This window comes from Podarcis raffonei, chromosome 10 (genome assembly GCF_027172205.1).
Source record: "Podarcis raffonei isolate rPodRaf1 chromosome 10, rPodRaf1.pri, whole genome shotgun sequence".
NCBI lineage: Eukaryota > Metazoa > Chordata > Lepidosauria > Squamata > Lacertidae > Podarcis > Podarcis raffonei.
In genome coordinates this window covers 78,973,220-78,998,745 of record NC_070611.1, presented here as the reverse complement: position 1 = coordinate 78,998,745, position 25,526 = coordinate 78,973,220, and the positions used below count along the sequence as shown (strand labels likewise).

Here is a 25,526-nt window from a genome sequence, read left to right as displayed (position 1 = left end):
GGGGTTATTACTTCTCAGGCTATTAAAGGTAAAGGGACCCCTGACCATTAGGTCCAGTTGTGACCGACTCTGGGGTTGCGGCGCTCATCTCGCTTTATTGGCCGAGGGAGCAGGCATACAGCTTCCGGGTCATGTGGCCAGCATGACTAAGCCACTTCTGGCGAACCAGAGCAGTGCACGGAAACACCATTTACCTTCCTGCTGGAGTGGTACCTATTTATCTACTTGTACTTTGACGTGCTTTCAAACTGCTAGGTTGGCAGGAGCAGGGACCGAGCAACAGGAACTCACCCCGTCGCGGGGATTCAAACCGCCAACCTTCTGATAGGCAACTCCTAGGCTCTGTGGTTTAACCCACAGCGCCACCCACATCCCTCCTCTCAGGCTATTACTTACATTAATAAAATAAAATAAACTTTGTCCTGTTGTTCAAGCCTCTTTCCTCCCCTCTCCCCTTCTGTGTGTCTCTCAGTTGCCAGAGAACACCTAAATGCAAATTTTCCTGGCAAAATATATGCATTTTATTTAATACATTTTTGTTTGGTGAAATTTTGTCCATTCTTTCTAGTTTGAACTGGTTTATATAGGAAATTTAGCAAACAATCAAATAACTGGTGTTGTGGGATGTATATACAAATTCAATTAAGACTTAATAGTGAATAATATTTTAACATCTAAAAGTGCGACAGAGAATTTGTTTTTTTTCTTGTTTAGTAATGTAATTAATTTTGGCGGGAACATTCTCTTACCTTACCTTTGATATCTATGCTACTTATTACTTCTACAGCTTTAGAGAAAATGTGCTAATTTTAAAATTATATGTCCTATTAAATAACTGCTGCAACAATATGCTAAAGGTAATTAAAAATGTATCCGTTTTAGACCCCTAAGTAGTAGCAGTTGCTAGTTTTCATTTGCTTCTCCTCAGTTCCAGGCTTATTTCAGACACTGTGATATATCGGTATGATATATTACAATGTTGAAAACTAGACATCACCCAGCCCTAGAACATTATCTGTTAACTCTGTTCTATCCTATCTCCCATTTGATAGACTCAGAGTTGCAAGGGACCCTGATGGTCATTTAGTCCAACCCCGTGCAATGAAGGAATCTCACCTAAAGCCTTCACAACATGCCGTTTTGTTTCTGTTTAAACCAATTCATGAACCAAGAACTCATATATTGACCACTAGTAATAAACCACATGCTGAAGATATTCTTGCACATTTATTGTGCTATTTTTGTTATATACAAATAACATGAAGACTCAGGAGACTCAAAGACTTATTTGTATCCTCGGTTATTCCTATGATCCTTGTTCTAGGGTGTATGGGGTATTAGGGGAGGGGCAGAACCTCTGGCGGGGACCCGTCATGCTCCGTCTGGGGTACCTGGTCCACCTTTGGTCCCTACCCTGCACCCAACTCTCGCCCATGCCTTCTAGCAGCTGCCAGCATGCGACAGGGGCCACAATCCCGGGAATGGCTTCACCTGGCCAGCTAAGGCAGGTGAGGGAAACCAGTGGGTCTTGAACTCTCCGGGAGTTTGGGACTTCCTGAGTGGATGAAGAGAGGCTCCAGCAGATTCAGCAGACAAGACCAACAGCGGGTCCGACGGCCCAGAAGGTGGTTTCTGCAAGTGCTGTGGAGGAAAGGGAGCCCGTCCAGGAGGAGAACTCTCCTCCTACACCTCCACTGCCTTGCAGGACCTTGTCAGAAGAAAAGGCTCCGGAGGAAACAGGGCTGCTAAGGCAGTGGCTGGACTTCTCAGCGGTGGCGCCCGCCCTGTGGAACGCCTGTGATAGGAATTTTGAGGTCTTAGATATATGGTAATGTTCATAAGTGTACCAACCAAGCACCTACATAGATCAGCGCAGGAAGACCAACCTGGAACCATTCTGATTCCCAAACTGACCAAATGTTTTCCCTGCAAGGAGGGAGGGGGGGTCAGGGAGCCTTCCCATTGTCTCAGGAATTGAGTAATCAGCATTTTAATGGGTGACAGCCTATCAGGAAAGACAAATCAGGAAAGGCAATCAGATAACCTGGTGTTATGTACTGAGTTGAATAGGATCCAAACTGCAGCAGTCTGATTGGTCCTAGAACAATAGGATCCAAAAGGCAGCAGTCTGATTGGTCCTAGAACAATAGGATTCAGAATGCAGCAGTCTGATTGGTCCTAGAACAATGCAGCAGTATGATTGGTTGGCAGGAACTACCCAATCATGCTCCAGATAGAAGTGAATCCACAACCTGATTGGCTTACAGTAGAATTCCGGAATTAGCCAATCATGTGCAGCCCATTGTGTAAATAATGTATATAAAGCAGATACTTTGAGGGGACTTTCATTCATTCCTCCTCACCACTATGAGCTGAATAAAGAGCATGAAATCACTTCGCGACTCTGAGTATATTTCACCTGGCAAACAGGAAAAACAACATTCAAATTTCTGTTTTAGACCGCCTTTTCTGTGATGTGTGTATGATGTTTCTGGGGGTGGTCTTGATCTACAGGGTGGCTTGCGCGCCATTCTTCTGGCTTCCTCCTCCCTCCTGCGTGTGGCGAGTGAGGACCCTGTTGCAACAGATCAATCAAGGTCAGGCTTACCAGCCGCTTTGCTTCTCAGTATTCTCTGCTTGGCCTCTGCTCTTCTCTCCTACCCATAGGGAACCCCCTTAAGGACTCTGGATGGGCTCCTGGATCCCCGGAAGGGAAGAAGGACCCCCCGCCCTCCCGCCAGAGGCCGAGGAAAGAAACAACTCTCTGACTTTCAGAGGACACCTGAGGGCAGCCCTGCGGGGGAAGCTCTTCCTGGTCCGGCTCCTTTCCTCGGCAGGCGCCTCCTTCCCGGGAGCAAAGAGAGAGGCTCACTCGATGGTCGCCGGCGCCGGCCAGGCCGGAAGAGACGCGGAGGGCGGGGCTTCCGGCTCCGCCTGCCTTTCGCGTCCTCTCTAGGAATCCCGCCCCGTTCACTGTAACCCTTGCCAAGCCGGGCGCGCCGAGAAGGGCCAAAGAGGAGCGAAGGCCGAGGGAAGTCGGAGGTGAACGAGTCGAAGGATCCAGAAGCGATCTTGCTTTTCCTTTCTTATGATCTAGAAACACAGGCGCAGCAACAAGAAACGGAAACTTTGCGCTGGTTTTTAAGTTAAGAAAGTTACTTCTGTTGTTAAAAACCAATAAAGATGAATTGAAAAATGAAAGAAATGCAAAATAAAAACACAGCAGACTTAACAAGAACCACACAAAAAATGAGGGGTCACACGATCAAACGTTCATTAGGAAATGGGATATGTATTAAAAAATATTTAAAGGATTGTTGTAATAATGTGATGTCTGTGGCAGCCTTTGAATGACTTTCGCGGTATGATGGATAATTAGGAGATTTCATAATTTTGATGAAATTTAACCAAATAAAACAGAAATATACAGTGCACTAGATAGATCAAGTGGTGGGTTCATGGTGGGGTGACGGGAAGTCAATAGAAATTTAAGAAGAACATATCGTGATGTAATGTAATAAGTTTTATTTTCTCTCTCTTTTTGCCTTTTTGGACAATCCTTCTGAATGCTTTTTGTGTTGATTTCAATAAAGCGCTGTTAAAAAAAATAACAAGAACAAAACAAGAACCAATAACTGTGTTCCGAGCTCTTCCCTCCCTTGGCCAGAAAGAGGAGCGGCATCTCGCAGAGGAAAAGGCTCCGCCAGAAGCGGCAAACCGCATGGGAAGAAGGGCTGGACGGAGTCTCTGGGCTGGGAGGCGCACCCTACACTCCCGCAGGCGAGCACAATCCGGGGAGCCACTTGGACTGCTTGGCTAAACCAGGGTTTGCAATCCTCGGGGACTTGTCTGTCTATTTATTCCCTGCAGGCCAAGACGGGCTCTGGGGCTGGAGCAGGCCAGACCGACAGGCAGCGGCGGAGCCCCTGCTGCCCCAGGGGAGAGGGGCACGGGGGGAGCCCGCTGCGCCCTGGGTGGCACCTGGCCGGGCGAGAGAGAGCTGCCTCGGCGTCGGGCCGTCCCGAGACCAAGTTGTCTCCGCAGCCTATCGTGGGGTCCCTCCAAAAATGCACCCGGGGCCGCAGCCCCCACATTCTCCATCTCTGCCAATAGCGAGTCCAGCAATCAAGAAGGCGGCTTCTGCTTTTGCTGTCGAGCTGGTCAGCCTGGAAAGGGAGCCCATAAAGGAGAACTCTCAGCCTAAACCTCTGCTGCTTTGCAGCTGTACTCATTTGTTAGAGAGAGAGGGGGGGATTGACAGAGAATACCGTTTGGATGGTGTTCTTGAATCTACCAGCATGAGTTTGATCAAACTGCAGGAGACAGTGAAGGACAGAAGTGCCTGGCGTGCTCTGGTCCATGGGGTCACGAAGAGTCGGACACGACTAAACGACTAAACAACAACAAACATCAGAGACATAGTTACAGAAAGGTAGCCGTGTTGGTCTGCCATAGTCAAAACAAAAAAATTTTTTCCTTCCAGTAGCACCTTAAAGACCAACTAAGTTAGTTCTTGGTATGAGCTTTCGTGTGCATGCACACTTCTTCAGATACACTCACACGAAAGCTCATACCAAGAACTAACTTAGTTGGTCTTTAAGGTGCTACTGGAAGGAAAAAAATTTTTAGTTTTGATCAGAGACATAGACATACATAGAGACATCACCTTGCCAACAAAGGTCCGTATAGTTCAAGCTATGGTTTTCCCAGTAGTGATGTATGGAAGTGAGAGCTGGACCTAAAGAAGGCTGATCGCCAAAGAATTGATGCTTTTGAATTATGGTGCTGGAGGAGACTCTTGAGAGTCCCATGGACTGCAAGAAGATCCAACCTCTCCATTCTGAAGGAAATCAGCCCTGAGTGCTCACTGGAAGGACGGATCGTGAAGCTGAGGCTCCAATACTTTGGCCACCTCATGAGAAGAGAAGACTCCCTGGAAAAGACCCTGATGCTGGGAAAGATGGAGGGCACAAGGAGAAGGGGACGGCAGAGGACGAGATGGTGGGACAGTGTTCTCAAAGCTACCAGCATGAGTTTGACCAGCATGACTTTGGCCTAGAACAGCAGGGCTCCTCTATTCCTCCTTGGACACCTTCTGTTTTCAACACTGTGGTGATTCCACCTCCATTGTGACGCAGTTGCTCTTCTCTTGAGCCCATGATTCTGATGGTCTTCTGTTCTTTGGACACCTTCCATTTTCAACAATGTGGTGATTCTACCTCCATTGTGATACCAGAGTTCTTCTCTTTAGTGTCTTTTTTGCCTTTAAGCTTTTCAGGAGGGTTCATCATCCAAGAGGCCAAAGTCTCGCATGACTGACACTCTGATGGGGCAAAAATGTCTAAGACATTTCTACAAAGCGGCCCAGAATTGAGCTTGCCATTCATGGCGGCTGCTCTGCTCTTTGTTGAGGATTGCTGATGATGATGGTTCCTCAGGGCTAGCAGGGCCCATATTAACAGAAACCTCCGTTCTCCGTACGTGTCCCCACTGCCAGCACCACCAGCACCCATTGCTTGGAGGAAAGGTGAGGAAAGACCCACTCCTTCAGCCCCTGCCACCCTCTCAGCCTCAGAGTCTCTCACAGCTGCTTGGTGGCTGCCCACCCCGTCCCAACTTCAGAAATGGTACAAACAGAAATGCATTGAAGCAGAGCTCCTTTGCACCTCAGCACAGCACAGGGCAGAATAGGTATATTCTTACTTATCTTCAGACCACATTGTTAGTCCTTGCAGTGTTAAGACAAGACATAGTGGCCAGGCACTAAAGATGCGAGGCATTTGGGTGACTCTGTCAAATTGCTACCTGTATTTCTCAGTCCGCAGGGGGGAGGGACCTGCTGCCTCAGAACAAGCCTAAAGTCTGCTTGGATTTCTGTGACAAGTGACATCATTGTTTGGCACCTGTTTGGTGACTTGTCCAAGGCTTTGGACCAGGTCAGGTTCATCCAGCCCAGAATAGCCTGTTTTTGAGCCTAGCACCAGCTCTCCCTAACCTCAGGCAGAGAAGGGTCTTTCTCACCAACTGCTAGGTGAGATGTCAGGGATGGAACCTGGGCCTCTTCTTTCTTTCTTTCTTTCTTTCTTTCTTTCTTTCTTTCTTTCTTTTTCTCTTTCCACATGCAAAGCAGGCAGTCTACCACTGAGCTATGGTGCGTCTCCAAAAAGGTTGCTCAAAAAGTCATTGTTGATATATGTGTTACAATTGTGCATTTTACAAAGGATAAATTACATGAAGGAGTTAACTGCGACAGCTGTGAAACAGGTGACTAGAACTAAAGTCCAGCTTCTGAGTCACTGTCTTGTGTGTCTTGTGAACAGTCTCCTTAAAAGGGAACTGTGTGTGCAAGCTAGCAGAGGTGTAGAGTTGGGTCTGAGAGGAGAATGCGGAGTTTGTCGGAGGTTGAGGAGATAGTGTGAATGTCAAGCATTTTGTCAAGGACCTGCAGCAGGAGGATTACAGCTGGAGAACTTTCTGCTAGGAAGCATCCTCTGCTACCAGGAGAGCAAAGTGACGGAAAAGCAACCTTAGACTCTTGCAACAACTGCACCATTTTCTTGTACTTAAAAGACTGCACCCTCATGTGTGTGAGAGAGAGAGAGACTTTGTATTGAATCCTTACATTAGACTGGTTGCCTGTTTGCTCATCTAAATGCTACCTCTGAATTAAGAACTCATCTTCCTCAGCTTCTGTGAGAAGTGGTTACTTCAGCACAACCAACAAAGGTTATGGCCAGCAATCCCACACCTTGGAAACCAGCAATCTGAAGTCATCACAGTCAAGGAAGATTTTGCAGATAACTCGGGGGGCAAACGGGGGTCTGTGAATCCTGTGTGGCTAAGTGGTTGTGGAAGCTGCAGAACGTTTAACTGCAGGAAGGGAGCAAGCAAATTTCACAATGTCTGTGTCTCTGAGTATGGAGAAACTAACAGAAAATAATTATGCCAGTTGGTGTGTCAAGATGGAGATACTGTTCTGGAGAGAAGGTTTATTGGACCCTGTATTAATGACCCACCTTCAGACCCTTCTTCTCCTGAAGGTGGGTGGCGCTGCGGTCTAAACCACTGGGCCTCTTGGGCTTGCTGATGAGAAGGTCAGCGGTTCAAATTCACTTAACGGGGTGAGCTCCTGTTGCTCTCCCCATGTTTCTGCCAACCTAGCAGTTCAAAAGCACACCCCCAAAAAAGTGCAAGTAGATAAATAGGTACCACTCCAGTGGGAAGGTAAACAGTGTTTCCATGCGCTCTGGTTTCTGTCACAGTGTCTCGTTGCTCCAGAAGCAGTTTAGTCCTGCTGTCCACATGACTTGGAAAGCTGTCTGTGGACAAACACCAGCTTCCTCAGTTTGAAAGCGAGATGAGCGCCGCAAACCCATAATCGCCTTTGACTGGACTTAACCGTCTGGGGTCCTTTACCATTTTACCTTTACCTTCTCCTGAATGGCTTCACAGAGAGGAGAGAGCAAGAGTCACAATAATTACTGATCTGGAAGACAGCCAATTACTAACTGTTAGAGGGCTGTTAACTGCAAAAGAAGTTTGGACTACTTTAAAGAATTTCAAAGTGAGAAAGAAGACAGGAGCAAAGAAAGATGGCAGAGAACTGTTTCAACAAGCCAAGATAAAGAAGTGAATGTAGAAGAAAGAAAGAGTGGCAACATGTTGAAAGTTTATGGAATTTACAGGTGCTACAACTGTGGATCAGAAAATCACCTTAAAAGAAATTGCCTCAGGAAACATCTGGATTACAAATCTACAGATAGAGAAAGAAAATTACAGAGGGGAAAATGGTGTTTCTCTGCTGACATTGTAAAGGTAGACTCTGTAGTTGCTGAGGGAGTGTAAATCAACAACAGCTCCAATTAACACAAAATGTGAAAGAAATCCTAAGCGAATTCTAGAACGTCTGCATATAGATTGAGCAAATCCATTCCAGGAAACTCCGTAAGGAGCTAAATTTAATCTTACAACTGTTGACAATTTCTTGCATTTTGGGTTCATTTATTTGTTAAAGGAGAAGCTAAATAGAGGTTTGAGAATTTTGTAAACTGGGTGAAAGCAAAATATGATGCAAAGATAGCTGGAGTGCAATCAAAAAGAGGAGGTGAATTTACCTCTAATAACTTTGAAAGATTTCTGTCTGAAAAGGGAGTCCAGCATAAAAGGGAGTCTTCAGGTGTTTGTGTGTTGAAAGGAAACATCTGGGAAATTGTCTTAGGTGGATTAGCAGTTTCTTATACTCACAAAAGCCAAGAACCAAGATCCTCACAACGACCACTGGTGAAAGTGTCTTTTGATATAATTAAGGATGTCGCAGCCTGAGAAACAACAGGGAAATCCCTTAGCTTCTCTGTCCCAAAAACTCAATAGACGGCATTTACCTTTTGCCCCATCCCTTCTTCATTGTATTTTAATAAATTTTAAGTTAACATACTGCACAGTGAAAACCCAATTAATCGAAGAAGCTTCAGCACAAAGCACTAATCAGGTTCTGAGGTAGCTTCTGAGATGCCCAGAACAAAATCTCTCAGATCATGCATTCTGGCATAGCTGCATTTTTCAAGTGCTCAGCTCAAGAAAGAGATATGCTGACTACATCCTTATGGACTGAGTGCTATGGAGCAGCTCCCCTCCCAGCCCCGTATCTGGCCAACAGCCCCTTGCTCATGGAAAGCTCTGGGGGGGACACCCAGTTCCCTCTCTCTCCAACTCTTTTTATACATGCCTCAAATGCTTCTGTCCATTCTCATGTGATGTCAGGAGGGAGCCAGCAAGCAGTAAATCACACAGAGCAGGTGAAGTTAACTCTTGATTAGAAAAAAAGGATCTGCACAGGAGGGCCAAGCCTAAAGAGCACAGCAAGTCTTCCTTGGTAGGTCTGATCCTTATGAGGCAGTTGTGGAGGCTGAAAGTCCCCACCTTCCCACAGCTAAGGGCCTTCCTCTGCCAGGTCCTTCCCAAGCAATCTGAGACGGCACCTGCGTTTCTGCCTACACTCCTCTTGCTTCATGCCTCTCCTGATCCTGGGAGACTAGGGAGGAGGAAACCTTGTCACAGCAGGGTGTGTGTGCGTGGAAGACACTTGTGTTTCTTCACCAGCCTGACTCATCTCTGCCTCTTGGCCTCCCTCAGCCCACTCTCCTGCTTACGCTTCTGATTCTAGACTTCCCTCTGCCACAGACCCCTCCCCCCTGCTCACTAAACCCCGGCACCTCTTCTGCTTCTGCCACCTCCTCCTCCTCCTCCCAGTCTGCTCCCTCTTCACCCTCCGACCACTCATTGTCATCTCACCACCAAGCCGCCGACTCTGAGCCTTCTTCCCTTGGTGGTTCCCCAACCGGTTCCTCCCACTATTCCTTTGTGTCCAACCAGTCCATGACACATGGGTAATGGTGCTGGTTCAGTGCAGATCCAAAATATCATCAACAGTTCAAATGATGGCTCATAAAAGTTCCATTTATATTGAAACTGACTGTTTGTATGTTGCTGCTTTTAGAAAATTGACTGAGGACTCCAGGACCTCAGAACGTGGTACCAAAACATTTAAAATAAAATCCCACTGCATTTCTCTTTTGTCAGTGCCTGAGAGGGCAGCCCCTGCCACAGCATGGCGACAAAGAAGACCAAGTCCAAAGCTCGGAAGAGCATCGCCAAGAGCCAGAGCACGACTGGGCCGCTCTTGACGGAGCAAGAGCAGTCCCTGAAGAAGGAGTCCCTCATCCTGGCGGAGCACATCCACACCTACACGCAATGGGTGGACCAGTTCCAGAGCAGGAACGAGTTCCTGGACAAGGAAGCGCAGGAGATCCGGCAGAACAGCAAGGCCTACCTGAGCTACCTGAACAGGCGCGCTGCCCGGTGCCAGGACGCCATCACCACCCTCAACGAGCAGAACCTCTTTGACCTCACCAGCGTCCTGAAGCAGAAGGAGGAGCTGACCTCCCAGTACACAGACAAGGAGACAGAGATGAGGAGCCAGCTGATTGAGATGGAAACCAAGTTCTCCCTCATGACCAAGGAGGTTGAGGAGCTCAAGCCCTTCAAGGAGCTGCAGTCCGAGCAGCTCATCCGCATCCGGGAGCTGGAGAAGGAGCTGCTGGCCATGAAGATCCAGCACTCGGAGGAAATGCGCTTGCTCAAGAGCAAGTACCTGCACCAGAAGGCGGAGTACGAGGTGCAGGCGGAGCAGAAGGTCCAGGCCCTGGCCAAGAAGGCCGAGAAGGAAGCCGTGCGCAGCCTCATCCAGCACACTATCAGAGTGAAGGAGGAGAACAGGCGGCTGCGCAACGAGCTCCTCGGCCTCATCCAGCGAGCTAAAGGCCTGAAAGCCTTCCGGCAGCAGCTGAGAGAGCAGAAGGAGCAACTCCTGCGGGAGCTCCAGTATGGGCGGGGCCTGGCACACATGCGCCGCTGGCTCCAGCAACAGGCGGCTCAGAAGACTGGCCCCACTCCCAGTAGCCAGCCTCCCAAGAACACACAAAAATCCTCTCGGGGCGCAAGCGCTCAAGGGCCCGCAAAGAGGGATGCTCAGGCAGCAGCTGCCGAAGGTTTGCCACCACTCTGGAGCCCCAAGAGCAGCAGCAAGCAGCAAGCGATGCCCACAAGCAGCCAGCAGTATTAAGAGAGTGAGCGGTTTCCAAGCGTGTGAGCAAAGGTGAGGAGGCCTGAGAGTAGACTTCTAAATGCGGAGGCAGAAATCCTGACTCAGAGACAGCAACAAGCTGTTTGGGGATTGGAGACTGCAGCAGCTCATGCGCTCTGCTCTTCGCTTCGTATCAGAGGTGGCAGGAAACATGGACCAACCCCGCCCCCCTAATTAAAAGGATGTGTGTGGATGTGCGTCAGTGCTGGACAGCTTCCTGTCCTCTTATGGGGTCTCTGGTCAAGCGGGAGGAAGAGGCTGCTGCGCCTCTGCTTACTCCCAGGCAAGCCCATTGGCATCACAGCCAGCAGCAACACCTACACCCTCTCATAGGCTCTCATGGCAGCCTGCTGCCACCCACCAGCCCTCGGGCAATAGTCCTTGCCCACTTCAGGAGGCAGAAACTGCAAAACATTGGACAACACAGGCTGCTGCCTTCTCTGGGCAATGGCCAGGGAGTCTTTGTGGTTAAGTGCATTAGTAGCACAAACTTACATTAGTGGAAGGGGTGAGGAACCTGTGATGCTACAGGTATTGTTGGTCACTTCACCCCTGAGCATTGGCTAGCACTAGCAAGTTTCTTTATACAGCAGAGTGCATTCTCCTTCTTACACAGCAGAAAGCTGGTTGCAGACTCGTGTGAGCCTCTTAAGACAATAAACAATTCAATCTGGCTTGCCCAGATTGAGATATGTTCTGTTACTCCTGGTAAGATCCCTTTGATCCCTCCTAAAAGAATAAAGACACAACAGTCTTATTCATAAGTAACATAAAGTAGTTTTACGCATGATCAGGCAGAGTATGATCCCTGAAGGCAGGCTTTAGGCTTAAAGTTACAAACATGTAGAGTTTTACCCCATATGGGAGATGACCTGGGAGACTTCTGGCTGGCAGCAGTCCAGTCCAGGTGAGTCAGGAAGTTCGCAGGACGAAAGGAAGATGGAAAAGAGAGTGAGTGGCAGCATGCCTTGGCCTTTTCCCAGGTCTGGGAAGGTCACGCCCACCCACTAGTCACATGCAAGGAAGGATGCTCCAGGCCAGGAGGAACAGGAAGTTTGACTAGCTGGACCAAACATCCCCTTGCATGTCCACTCTAGCAAAACAAGGAATGTTGTACTTGACTGCTCCCAGCGTTTACATCCCACAGGCTGGTGGATCTGACACCACTTGGAGCCACAGCTCCACTTCCCCTGGTTTGTGGGCTCCAAAGGTTCACTGGGAAGCAGCAGCCAAAGGGACTCCAGAAGGAAGTTGTCACCCAGAACACACACCAGTGGGCACCACTCACACCAGACATGAAGGTCATGAAGGGCCAGGATCCGTGCCATTGTTCTCCTTGGCGCTAGACAATTTGGCCAATTCATCCAGCGAAATCAGTTTCAGAGAAGCTGGTGGTTAAACAAGGCAGGGTGAGCATTCTGGGAAGGCCGTTTGTGCAGCTGTCCATTCACATTTAAATCCTTCCTCCCCCTGCTGCTGTCCTGAAGAAACGTTCCCTCCTGAGACTACCGTTGGGCACAGCCAACTGATTAAATCAGTCACGGTCAATTGAACTCGGAAACTTTGTATTGAGAGCCGTCAAAGGCAGGGAAAAGAGCGCCTGTAGCCTGCAGTACCTGCGTGGCCGCCGCAAGGGGCGCTGTTCGGTAATACTGATTGGCTGAGACGGCAGCCGATTGACCCGGAGTTCAGGCGCCTGGTCTACCCGTAATAAAGATAGAGCGATGTGGAGCGTTACGGGGAAATACATGAAAATAAAGGGGTTTTGTGAGGAGCTGTCAAGCTAGCGCTTCCTTATTTATGGAAGGCTTTTTTAGGGGATGCCCCTCTAGAAGGGGCATCTCCAGGGTCGGGAAGGTGGGAGGTGTGTGTGTGGTGCTTGTGCATTACGATGTAATGAAGGGGGGGTGTCTCCTGCTACAGATGTCTTCTAAAAGTTTGGTAGTTATTCTTTGACATCTGGTGGGAGAGCGTTCCGCAGGACGGGTGCCACTACCGAGGCCTTCTGCCTGCTTCCCTGCAAGTTGGCTTCTTGCAGTGAGGGAACCACCAGAAGGCCCTCGACGCTGGATCTCAGTGTCCAGGCAGAACGATGGGGGTGGAGACGCTCCTTCAGGTATACTGGGTGGAGGCCATTTAGGGCTTTAAAGGTCAGCACCAACACTTTGAATTGTGCTTGGAAACGTACTAAAAGCCAATGTAGGTCTTTCAAGACCGGTGTTATGTGGGCTTGGCGGCTGCTCCCAGTCCCCAGTCTAGCTGCCGCATTCTGGATTAGTTGTAGTTTCCGGGTCACCTTCAAAGGTAGCCCCACTTAGAGCGCATTGCAGTGGCCCAAGCGGGAGATAACCAGAGCATGCACCACTCTGGCGAGACAGTCCGCGGGCAGGGGGGGTCTCAGCCTGCATTCCAGATGGAGCTGGTAAACAGCTGCCCTGGACACAGAATTGACCTGTGCCCCCATGGACAGCTGTGAGTCCAAAATGACTCCCAGGCTGCGCACCTGGTCCTTCAGGGGCAGTTACGCCATTCAGGACCAGGGAGTCCTCCACACCCGCCTACCTCCTGTCCCCCCAAAACAGTACTTCTGTCTTGTCAGGATTCAACCTCAAAGCCACCATAGCACAAAGCACTGAGCCCCACTTCCCAGCCCAATCTCAGGTGGCAGCGTTTGTTTCTTGGCTGATTTAGGTAGCACTGGCCTGCTCCAGGCTCGTTCTCAAAGCAGCATGACCAAGTAAGAAAGTATTTCTCAGATGGGGTGGGTGACAGGGACATCGTGCTCATGTGGGGAGGGGCATATGAAGACCTACTGGCTAGAGCTTACCTCCCTGGTCATGAAATGGCTTTTGCACCACAGGTGTGCCCCTGGCACCTATCACAGGAGTGGTCAGGCCCTCCAGACACGCCCCCACCCCGCGAGATGCAACAGGCGGCAGGCCAGCTGTAGCAGGTATGAGATCATTCATAGAATTCTAGCGATTCATCTGCGCTCAAAAGCGCAATTAGGAAGAAAACAATACTCAGGACACACAAATAGTTTACTTTATTCATAACTCAATGTGTTACCAAACTGATTTAATCGCCTGGGCAAATGAGACCAGACACGCAAGGATTGTAAAAAACATTTGGAGTGGGGGAAGAAGGGAAGAAAAGACCCGGCAGTTCCTGAGGAGGTGGCTCCCGCACCACCTGGCTGCTTCTTGGGAAGGAAAGCACCCCCAACGTACAGCAAGGGATCTGGAGCTGCTGCCCAAGCCTTTGCTAGTGTGGGAGAGTCGCTTGTGGGGTGAGAGAAACTTGCGCAGCAAAATCTGCACTGAGCTTCTTCATGACGTCTCCGTGGCTCAGCCCCTTCTGCGAGTGCTTAGCAGAGCCGTAGTTTTCTTTCACAAACTTTGCAAACGGTGTGAGCGGTGCTTTCGCTGGTGTGCCATCCTTGCGCGTGGGCTGGCACAGCACAAACTGCCCCTTGCAAAGGGCACAGACATAGCGCTGGGTGTCCAGAGACTTGGAGTGGCGCCCGATCCTGGAAAGCAAAAACACAGGAGGCGGCCTGAGGGAGCAGCAGACGGGCGGGCGGGCGGGCGCAGGAGGCGGCCATAAGCAACACCCACTAACTGGCAGCCGGATTCAGCAAGAGGCCACATGGCCAGCACTCCTGATGCCCAACTGCAAGCCCACCCATACACATGAAAAGATCCTGCAGATCAGAGCCCAAGGCAGGCACACAATAAGCCAATCTGGACACATTCAGTGGTTGGTCAACAGAAGCCCTTCTTGAAAGAGCAACGCCAACTATTCCCCTGGAACCATGAGTTCTGAGCAGGCCTGGCTAGTTTCTCTGGGTAGGGAGGCCCCAAAGAGGGAGCCAATTTCAAACTGGTCCCTGGACCAGTTGCCACCCAGTTGTGTCCAAGACAGCAGGACTCAGCAGGCTGCTTTCAACCTTGAGGCCGAGAATCTCCCCGATGATTCCCAGGAAGACAAATTCTGCAGCCACCATGACATGTGCTTATCTCCTGTCCACCTGCAGGATCCCCAGATGATGTTACTCCTCCTGCAGAGTATTAGGGAGACCGTCATCCGGGCCAAGCTCTGGCCTTGGGTTTATATGAGCGATGGAGAAGGCAGCGGAAAGAGAGGCAGAGGACTTTTGGGGTTCTGGCCCCCCTTTTATTTTGCTACAATGACTCCCGCCCTGGGAGGTCTATGATTCTATGAGGTGCCCATGCCCTCCTCACTGGGCACTTTAGCCTGGCACTTGAGGCAGAGTCTTTAAGTTAGGCATCTGGTGAGGATGGGCTTTGGTTCACCTTGTACTGAATGTCAGATGAGCCTGTGGGATCTGGCCAAAGGGGCGCATCCTGTTCTCCTCAGTGGCCAACCAGGGGCCCGCCAGGTCCCAGAAGCAGGACCTGAGCACAGCAGCAGCAGCAGCAGCTAATCTCCCCACTTGTGATTCCCAACAAAGTATTTACTGCCTCCGACAGGGGAGGGAGAACAGAGCTTTTAGTCTCCATGTATTTGACTTATCCTCCTTTGAAGCCACCCAAGGTAGTGGCTGCCATTACTTCTTGTGGGAATGCATTCCACAAACTATGTGCCATGTGAAGAAATACTTTCTTTTGCCTGTCCTGAATCTTCCCATGTCCTTGGATGTCCACGGGTTCTAGAGTTACGAGAGGGAGAAGAGCTTTCCCCCTCCACTTTCTGCTGCGTGGGGGCTTCCCTGGGGGGCATCTGGGCTGGCTTCTGTGGGATGAGGAGGGTGGACTAGAAGGGCTCCTTGGCCTGACCCAGCAGCCACAGGGCTCTCCTTCCGCTCTCAAGCCCTCGCTCCCCTTGATCCTCACCACGGAGACCAAGCTGATGTAGAACTCAAGGGCTGAGCAGGGCAGAGCTCAAGAGTGAAGAAGGCTCTTCCTGGGGGCCAGGAGGCAGCCCCACTCTCCCACTTCCCTCACAAGGCACTGACTGCAAAATCTGATATATCTGGATATCTTCCAAAAGCTGAAGTGCAGGGGGCAGAATGGGTGGGGTCTGACCACCTTCTGTGGGGTTAGCCCACAAAACCATTAGGGCTTACAGGATCAGGGCCCTGGAAGGCTGGAGATTCTTAGAGTCACTAGCAGATGCAGAGACTCTCTTAGGACAGGATATGGGTCTCACTCAGGACTAGCTGCAATAGCTGAGCCGGGATCGGGGTTAGTCACTCAACGCGCACCGGGGCTCAAATGCCTCACCAGGAACAGGCCCCGATCCTCACTCACGTGTTTTTGCACCGGCAGCACTCATAGGTGAACTTGTACTTGATCTCATAGTTGTGGCATCGCGACACCACTGGGAGCTCTGGGTGGACCACAGCCGACTTCTTCGCATACAAGCGCCAAAACCGGCCGTGGCCGTCTCGGACCCCGTGGATCAGCCAGGCAGCTGCGTGGCACAGTTCGTGGATCAGAGTGTCCCGAAGTCGATCTGCGCAAGACAGGAGAGTCATGGAGCAAGGAGATGTGATTCCAGTTGATGCGCAGGCACACATGCACCAGGCTCACCAGCAGGGCTGGGCCATCTCTGGCTTTCAACATCACAATATATCACCAGCTAAACCACAATATAGTGACGTATCACAACGCCTGAAATAAGGATGGAGCTATAGAGAGGCATTGGCTGGCTTCACAGTTTTCCCCGCATCATAATTTTTGCGTAACACAGAGAGACATGATTTGCGATATATATTCAGATCAAGAATTATGAAACCAATATCACAAAATGGACTTCAAACCGGTTTTGGATGATATATCAATATATCGCCTAGCCCCACTCACCACCTTCCCACACCTTGAGTGACTCTTCTTCCCTTGCACTGCCCTTCCTTGAACAGGCCTATCCAGGAGACCAGAGAACCAGCAGGGCAAGGGAAGACAGGCTGCATCTGCCACGCTTGGTCAAGGTCTGTTCATACATTGTGACCCCTGGTGTCTTGATTTACAGCATGGCATTAACGCTAAACTAGTTTACAAAGAGGAATGCTTGGGATAATGCCCCAAGCCAGTAATCCAGGCACGTCTTCTACTATGGTGGGGAGCAGGATGTGGCCTGGTGGCCTGGGATAAGGCCCCACCCTTACTGAAATCAAGCACATCTGAGCCTGATCAGTGCCTGGATGGGTGACAGCCTGGGAGCCACATAGACACACCCCCCCCGGGCTCCAGGGTGGAAGAAAGGTGGGATTTGGATGCAAGGAAATAAAAATAATACCACCAGTCTCCCCTCTACTTCTTCAACCTCAAAGCTCCTTTCTGAATCTGTGCACTGCCATCCAAATGCAGAATTAGCTTTGCAGCAACTCAGCAGAGCCTCAGGACCCCAGGAAGACCCCTTCCCCCCACTTGCCTGCAGAGTCACAGACTTTCTCCGACAGCATTATCCGGGCATAGCGCTGCCCCTCAGGGCCCTTCAGCTGGCCACTCACGCAGCACCCGGCAGTTTTCCGTATCTTTTTGTTCCAGACAATCTCCATATTCTCTGGCAACTGAAAGGACAAGGGGGAGAAGCAGCTTAGCTCCTACCCGGTCCTGGAGCTGCACTCCTGACTTCTGAGCTGAGGGCCAGGCTGGCCAGAGACAAGGGGAGCCTGGCCGGCTGGCCAGCCTTTCACAACACTCCCTGTGCTCTTTCGTTTCACTGACTCCCCAGGGCAGACGTGCGCTAAGCCCTCTTTGTGCAGCTTGGCTCTGCGGAGGAGAAGACCAGACAATCTTCCTCTCGGTCTTCACTTTGGTTTCAAAATAGGGAGCCTGCAGAGAGGTCCAGCCTTACTTTAGCACAGCCCCCACTCAACCGCGTGCCTCTTTGCTTCAGCTTTGCTGATGCAGGAATCCAGGCAAGAGTCCAGAGGCAGCTCATACAGCAGGCAAGGAACCCCTCGCTGCCGCTGCCGCCCTTCTGCCCCCTTTCCCAAACCCTCTCAAGAGGCCACAGGATCCATAGGAGGAGAGACAAGGGGTCGGCAGCCACGAGCAGAAGCCAGACCCAGCAGCCCACCTGCTTGGTGCAGAAACAACCCCATTCCAGCTCTGTACCTTTTGCTCAAACACGGAACGGTTGTAGAAATCATAGAGGCTCTGGGCCAGCTCCCCCTTCCTTCTCCGGAAATGCTTAGAGTGCTGGGATTCTGGGTCGGACAGCTCTTGCAAGAAGCAGCCCTGCACCTGGCAGGAACTCCTGAGAAGGCAAAGACCCATGAGAGGGAAGGAAAGGGCAGCCCAGGCTCCGTCCATGAGACTCACCTGGGACTAGTACGGAGGTTGCCAACCTTTCTGAGTCCATGGCTGCCTTGAGCAACCACATTTTTCTGCAGCTCCTGTGTGGAAGCCACTGACACTGGGGTCCGGATCCAGAACGTGCATCCCAGTCTGCAGGCTGCCAAGAGGAATGGAAGGCAGAGGGCATGCCCTCAGGGAGGAGGTGCTGGGCTTGCTGGTTCTTCCAGGCTCGCCACTTCAGGCCTGGGCCAGCTGCTTTGCCAGAGTCCAAAGCTGGGAACAGAGGCATGAGCAGAAGATGAGCTCACCTCATCTGTGTCTGGTGGGACGGGGTGATGTCACCGAGCACCCTGCTCTTCGGAGCTCGCACAGAGATCGGCGTGGCCGGAAGAGGCGATCTGGGCTGCGGGGGAAGGGCGCTCTCGCTCTTCACAGCTGGGCGGGCGCTTCCAAGGGGAGGCAGGACGCTTCTTCTCTCTACCAATCACAAGCCAAAGGTTCAGCACAGGCAGGCAAGGCCCCAAGTGGAAGCCAGGGCAAAGCACATGACCAAACAGCTTCAGAAGCCCTTTCTGCTCCCTAATCAAGTGTCTGGCAGCGTAAAACATCTGCAGGCTCCAAGCAAAGGCCCACCTGGCCCAGCTACCCTGTCTCAAGCACCTGCCCCTCGTGCAGAACCAAAACACTTCCGAGCCCTTCTCTGCTGCTCACGCCTGACACCCGCGATCCAGGCAGGCTGGCTTCTCCTCTGGCAGGTTCTGCTCAGCCCTCATGAGCAAGATCTGCCTCGACAGGCCTGACTGGGCTCCCTAAGCTTGCCTTAGCCCCCTCTAGCGCTAGCTGAGCCCATGGCCACCCCCATATCCCGCAAGAGGGTCAGCGAAGACCTTGTGCAAAGCAGAAGCAGCACTTCTGCCTGCCCTGAACCCTTCAGGTGAGCCAGAGGACTTGCACCCTTACGGGAGGCGGAGAAAGACAACTCTCCTGGACACTCAGCCCAGCCACGTCCCCCGTGGGGTGTAAAACACAAAGCAGTCAAATATAACATTCCTAGAGTGGAAATAAAAAGGGGGTGTCTGGACCAGCCAGTCGGAACTTCCTGTTTCCTCCTGGGCTGGGACAAACTTCCTCTACATGGGACCAGAGGTGGGTGTGACCTCACCTGCACAGGTAACAAAAGAGCACAGGGGAGGCAGCCATCTCTCTCTCTGACTCCATTCCTTGACATCTCCTTAGCCTGAGATGCTCTCTTGGCTTCCAGCCAAGAGAGGACAAAGGAACTATCTCCTTATGGGATAGATCCCAGGTGTATATATTTTGTAACTTAAGTCTGCCTTCTGGGATCCATTTGTGAACAGGATGTGTGAGTAAACTATATTTTACTTTTATATAAGACTATGTTGTGTCTATTCTTTTAAGAGGGAATAAAAGGGGATTTACCAGGAAACTTATTTTAGATGCTTATACAAGCCTGGCAAACCTATCCGCTGTGAAAGTTTAAAAGGGGAATGTTACTCTGCTAAATTATAGAACTTGTTAACACAAGTTGGGAAGGACATTATTAAACAATATATCCTCTCCTGTCTCTCTGAACATTCCCACATCCCCCACACCAGACGGCGCTTTATCAGGGCCCTTGGCAAACCCCAACCTCTTCTGACCCAAGTCACCAGTCCAATGAACATCAGCCAGTTCCCTGTTTCCACACACTTCTGAAGCCAACGGTCCTCAGGACCAGGACTGTGCTAACTGGGGGTGAGGGGAATAGTCCTGCAGATTGTTTTCAAGCTCAGGGAGAATGTACTCATGGAGGACACTTATTCACGGCTCCAGTACGGAGAGCCTCGCAGGCAAAGAGATGTGCAATCCGCCACCTGTGGACACCTGCCCCAAGCAGCAGGGGAAGCAGCCGGAGATGGGAGTCCAGTCTAGCTGGCTCTCGCTCTTCTCCCTCATACAGAAAGGAAGCTTCTTTGCTGCCTCCCTTTCCCCTCAAGCTCCCACTCTCCACAAGGCAAATAAGGTTCTACAGCTGCAGTTTCAGAAAATCTCCCCCTTTGCCCTGCACCCCCAAAAGGTGTTAAGTGGGTGCTGAGGACACGGCCTGCGTTGACTCTCCTGCCCGAGAAAGACTGAAATCTTTCCAGGAAATCTCTTTTGAAAAATAACATTACGACTGCACAAAACACTTCCCCACTTTCTTTCCCCCAACCAAACTGAGGGCCAGAGCTACAGTGACCTCTGAATTGTGGCCACGGGGTTTGAGGGTGGGAGGACCCTGGAAGCCCCCTCCTCCTACCCCCCCGGCCCAGAGCTCTTCCAGGGGGAGGGGGGAGCAGAGCTGCCTCTTACCGGCGGTGCCCCTGGGGTCTGCCGCTGCTGCCTTCCTTGCAGAAAGGACCATCTTCTGCTTCAGGCGCACCAGGAGGCTGTCCATCTCCTCGTCGGAGGTGTCGGATCCCAGCACAGTGCTTGCTCTCGCCTCCTGGCTCTGGGCGGTGCCTCCAGACTGATCCGTGCAGCAACTCCTTTCCCCCTCGCGCAAGGGAGAGTCGGGGCTGCCCCTGCGAGCGGCAGGGCGTTGCAAGCTCCTCCAGGTCCACTTTGGGGCCTGGCGCGCTCGTCTGGGCTGCTGGGGGCTCCCTGGGGTGCCTTTGGCAAAGACGGAGTCGTCGTCGTCATCGCTGTCGGTCTCACTGAACACAAGGGGAGGCAGAAACGAGGCAGAGGGAGCAGCCCCCTTTTCAGGTGCCCCAGGCACCTCTTGTGCCTGAGCAGACCGCGGCCCTGCAAGTCAGCAAAAAACATTTCACAGGCGCTTCTTGGGAGCCAAACTGGGCAGATCAATCACTGCATTTAGAGAACATGAGAGTGCACCAACTCAGCTGGGAAGGCTCTTGGGCTGGGGTGTTGCTGGGGCCTTTTAGTTTGGGCAGGCGCTTGTGGCTGCTTTGGGGGGGGATCCTTATTTTAGATTTTGTTGTGATTTATATGGAAACTGTTCAGTTTGGTTTAGTATTTTGTAAGGTTCTACGTATCGTTTATGACTACTTTTGTTGTGTTGGAGTCGCATACTTTTTTATGTTGTAAGCTGCCTTGAGCATGGTTTGAACTGTGGAAGGGTGGCATGCAAATAAAATCACAGCAAGTTGAGTGCCCCCACCCATCTCGTATTGCCCCGACATGGGCCCAAATTCCTGCACTCCTGTGGGGTGAAAGGAGGCCACCAACTGCTCCCCAGGTTCAGAGCTCCCCGGGGTCCCCAGGGAGGGAGCAGGTTTCTTGTGTGGGCCACATCAGCCCAGCTGAGATGGCAAAACGCAGCCGGGGGGGGGGGACAGGCCATTTTGAAGTGGGAAAACCCACCCACCCAGATGCTACTCTGCCCCCTGGACAAACACATGGATGACCTGCCTTGGACCAGGACAACTCACCCAGCCTCCTCCATTATCACTTGCCTTTTTTGCCAGATCCATATTTGCTTGTGAGGTACATGAAGAAATCATCCTTGGAATCGTCCAATCTGGGACACAAGAGACAAAGGCAGCAGCATCAGAAGGCAAGCAAGGATGCAGAACAAGTCTTTGGTCTTGCTTGTGAAATATACAGTAAGCCCACAACTTACACAAGGGTTGCATTCCAGGATCATGCCTGAAGACAAAATCTTGTATAGTCCAAACACATACTGGGCTCAGAGGTGGGTGGGGTTGCCAAAGTCTTTTTCCCGGATGCCCACCTCCTCTCTACCTACCTACCTACCTACCTACCTATCTTATTTATTTATTTATGCATGCCAAGAGCATGAATCTGAACACACACAAGTTAAAGGTGTGTAAGTTTGGGCTTATGTAATTCAAATAAACATGCCAAGTCAGAGCTCTACTCACTTTAAGGCAGCTGAAACAATTTCCAATTCACCGTTTGAAAAAACCCAGCCCAGCCCTCCCCCCTTTGGCAGAACCCACCTGCTCTGTGTCCTTGGAACGCAGCATGTTGCAGGTCTGGGGGTCTTCATTCTGGATAAAACTAAGTCAAAACCATGAAAGGGGGAGAAATGTCACTTTTTTGTTTCCTGAAATCTGTTCTTCTAAAGCCCACAAAGGTGGCAGCTTCAAAAACTAGCCAGCGTTGAAATGAAACCAGCGAGGAAGGGACAAACTGGGTCCACGTTCAAGGGGCTCAGATGCCAGCATGAAGCTGCTCCCAGCAGAAAGACCTCAAAGGAGAGGCTGAACGTTCCGCTGAAGAAATCTGATTTTGGGATTCTTCTGGCTGTTTATGTACGGTGTTTTTAAGCAGGGCTCTGGGGCACCCAGGAGGACCCACCAGAGACGAGTCACAGGTTAAACTGTCAGGCTCACTCGCCTTTACAGACGGGCTCCTCCTCCTCCCATCCATTGACCCAAAATTAGCCAGAAGCAGGTGGCAGCTGAGCCGCCCCACCCCCCCACCTGATGCTACACACAGAGCCTGCCCTCCTGAGGTGCTGGGGTGGCATCCCACCAAGTCCTACTCAGAGGTTGCGCTGCGTTTCAATGTTAGGTGGCATCTGTTACGGAGCTCAAGGGAAAGGGAATCTGCCTGCCTGGCAAAGGGCTTCGCCCCAGAAGCTGCGGAACAGAACAGAAGAAACCTTTGGCCAAGAGACTCTGGTCCAGGGCAGAAACAGGACCGACTGTCGAGGGAAGAAATGCTTTTCGGTGGGTGAGAAGAGATGCTGACTGTGCAGCAGTCTGAAGAAAACACAAGCCTCCCTGCACCCCAATAAAGTTGGGGACCAGGTTAACCCCAAAGGCAACAGAAGAACCAATTTTAGTTGAGAGCAAAAGTGTAATGGAAAGGGAACATATCAGTACATAGGGAAAAGTTTCTGGATTGGTGCATCCCGGAGAAAGAGGGTAACTCCTTCCCCAGGCTTCACTTCTCTGAAGTCTCTCAGCCCCACTCAGCTTACAGAGTGTTTGTTGTGGGGAGGAAGGGAAAGGAGATTGTGAGCCGCTTTGAGACTCCTTCGGGTAGTGATAAAGTGGGATATCAAATCCAAACTCTTCTTCTTCTTCTCTTTTCTACACAAGTAGCTTTTTCTGAGGGGTTTTTTGTGCTATAACTGATCTCTAGACCCACTGAGAAAATTAGCTTTTACTTACAGTTTTCAAACTCGTCATCGCTGCCTGAACTCGATGAGCTGAAAAGCAGACAACAGTAAAAGGAAAGTGGCTTGCCATTGCGCAGCCATATTCTAAATGCACAGAAAGAAGCTTTGATCAAAAGTCTTCACTGCAGTGGCATATGGCAGGAGCACACAATTTTCTGACATTTACAATTTAGGATGGGAGACTGGCTGCTTTTCAATTGGTTCACTCTGAAGTGCTCTGGTGGATGACTCTCTCCTCAGCACTGGGAGCGAGTCTCTCAAGAGCGTGCAGGTTCAGTGCGGCCTCAGAACTCAGTGCCGCTGCCCATCTGTGTTGGAAGTCAAAAGGCTGTTTGAATTTACAGCCAGGTGAAGGAAACACCAAGTGTGGAAACTGAAGTATACAGCATCAGTATACAGCCTGGAGAAAGGGGGCAGAGGAAGGTTCTTCTCCCTCACTCACAACCCCAGGACTCTGGGCCCTCCAAGGAAGCTGAATATTAGAAGATTCTTCATGCAGCACAGTTAAACTCTGGAACTCCCTGCCACAGGAGGCAGTGATTGCCACCAGCCTAGATGGCTTTAAAAGAGGATTGGACAAATTCATGGAGCAGGAGAGGGCTATCAATGGCTACGAGCCACAATGCTTGGAATCACCAATGGGGAGAGGGCTCTTGGGTTCTGCCCAGGGGCTTCCGCCATTGGGGCATCTGGGGGGGGCATTGGGAGAAGAGGGGGGCTAAACCAGGTGGACCCTTTGGCCTGGAGTAGCAGCTCTTCTCGTGTTCCAGGTGTTCATCTTCAACACGGAAAGGCAAGAATGAGAGTGAAATTACTCCAGGGTTGTTTCCAGGGTTGGCAAACATGTTTTATTCACAATTCCAATTCTCTTCAGAAGAGCATCTATATATGTCTTCATGCCACTGAACACTATTTACTTAAAAGATTTAAAGGCGTCAAAAAGGGGTTAAAACACATAGATGTCGTTATGTTTCAATTTCTTTTTCTACTTTTTATTGGGTTGTTGCAACATACCATACACACATAAAATAAGACACCCCAGCCTAATGCAGACAATGGAATTTGGACAATATCTCCAGAAGAACATTAAAATAACATAATAAATGTTATATTTATTTTAGTTAATCTGTGCTATTAATGTGCTTAATCCTTTCAACGCTGTTGATTACTTGCTTCTAACGCCTTTTCTTGATTAGTTTAGCATTTCTCTTGAGCCACGAAGAGGCGTGTCTCCCCCCCCCCCATGTTCCTCTTCTGCCGAAGGGGCCGACCTCTCTCGCTCCGGCAAAGGCGGCAAGCGGAGGGACCCGCCCCGCTTGAAAGGGGCCCCTGACCAGGCGGGCCTCGCCCTCCGGGGGCTACTTACGCCGCGCTCCTCCTCGGCCGCCGGGCTTCTTCGGCGGAGACCCCTCGCCGCGCCATCGGGCGAGAGAGACGGAGGCAGGGAGGGAGGGAGGGAGGCGCCGCCCGGGCGGGTCTTCCCGGGAAGGCAGGCCGGCTCTGGGCGCCCGGCTCCGGGGGAGCAGCCGGGGAAGAGCGGGCGGCGGGCCGAGGAGGGGGAAGGGAGCCTCCTGCGCCTCGCTCTCGCCGCCGCCGCCGCCTTGAATTTCCCGCCTGGGCGCGCGGGGATGACGCACTTCCGGAGTCTCGGCCGAAGCTCCTTCCGGTCCCCCCCTTCGGAGCCCGAGGAGTCGCTCCGGGGACCGGGCGGAGAGAGGCCGGGCGTCGTCCTGGGAGCTGGACTAGATGGCCCCTGGGGGCCCTGGGGGCGGGGCTTCTCTCTCGCTGCTCCGGGCCCTGAGAAGGGGCGAGGGGGGTTGGAATGGGGGGCGAGCAGGGGGGGCCCTTCCGGGGGGAGATCTCCAGAGGAAGGACAGGCCAGACCCCAGCCTGCTCCCTGGGGCGGTTCACGTCTAAGCTCACCAAGCTCTAGCTTAGGGCCCCGCTCTCCTGGGACCCCCCTCAAAAAAGGGGGGCCGGGTGTACATTTCCAAAATACAAGATAAAAAACAAATAAAATCAAACCTGCATCCAGCAACCGTGTTTCGTGTTGTGTCAGCTCCTATGATGCAAGTCATGGCCCCCGCCTGCTCGCCTCTCCCTCAAATATCACTGGTCTGCTCCTTTCTATATGTAGGGTCGGGACGCGGGTGGCACTTTGGTCTCAACAACTGAGCCTAAGGCATGCCAATCAGAAGGTCAGCGGTTCAAATCCCCGCGACTGGGTGAGCTCGCATTGCCCTGTCCCAGCTCCTGAGAACCTAGCAGTTTGAAAGCACAAAGTGCAAGTAGATAAATAGGTATCGCTGAGACGAGAAGGTAAACAGCGTTTCTGTGCGCTGCTCTGGTTTGCCAGAAGCGGCTAAGTCCTGCTGGCCACATGACCCGGAAGCTGGGGACGAACACCGTCTCCCTCGGCCAGTAAAGCGAGATGAGCGCCACAACCCCAGAGTCGTCCGTG

The 25,526-nt window shown here is 51.3% G+C and overlaps 3 protein-coding genes across 3 annotated transcripts; 1 reads left to right on the top strand and 2 right to left on the bottom strand.

Moving 5' to 3' along the window:
• Positions 1-5,154: 5,154 nt before the first annotated feature.
• LOC128422609 (coiled-coil domain-containing protein 166-like) lies at positions 5,155-10,835 on the top strand. Its single transcript, XM_053406801.1, has 2 exons — positions 5,155-5,527; positions 9,580-10,835. Exon 2 carries the CDS (start codon positions 9,608-9,610, stop codon positions 10,619-10,621), a length of 1,014 nt encoding a protein of 337 aa, XP_053262776.1. The 5' UTR covers positions 5,155-5,527; positions 9,580-9,607; the 3' UTR covers positions 10,622-10,835.
• A 2,838-nt stretch (positions 10,836-13,673) lies between these two features.
• Positions 13,674-16,288, bottom strand: LOC128422124 (germ cell nuclear acidic protein-like). The gene is made up of 2 exons (XM_053405727.1): positions 15,916-16,288; positions 13,674-14,171 (listed from the first exon to the last, which is right to left on the bottom strand). Exons 1-2 carry the CDS (start codon positions 16,182-16,184, stop codon positions 13,907-13,909), a joined length of 534 nt encoding a protein of 177 aa, XP_053261702.1. The 5' UTR covers positions 16,185-16,288; the 3' UTR covers positions 13,674-13,906.
• A 571-nt stretch (positions 16,289-16,859) lies between these two features.
• Positions 16,860-24,487, bottom strand: LOC128422123 (germ cell nuclear acidic protein-like). Its single transcript, XM_053405726.1, has 8 exons — positions 24,432-24,487; positions 23,058-23,095; positions 21,876-21,936; positions 21,369-21,433; positions 20,263-20,697; positions 18,219-18,387; positions 17,728-17,869; positions 16,860-17,177 (listed from the first exon to the last, which is right to left on the bottom strand). Exons 1-8 carry the CDS (start codon positions 24,485-24,487, stop codon positions 17,004-17,006), a joined length of 1,140 nt encoding a protein of 379 aa, XP_053261701.1. The 3' UTR covers positions 16,860-17,003.
• Between the last annotated feature and the right edge of the window lie 1,039 nt (positions 24,488-25,526).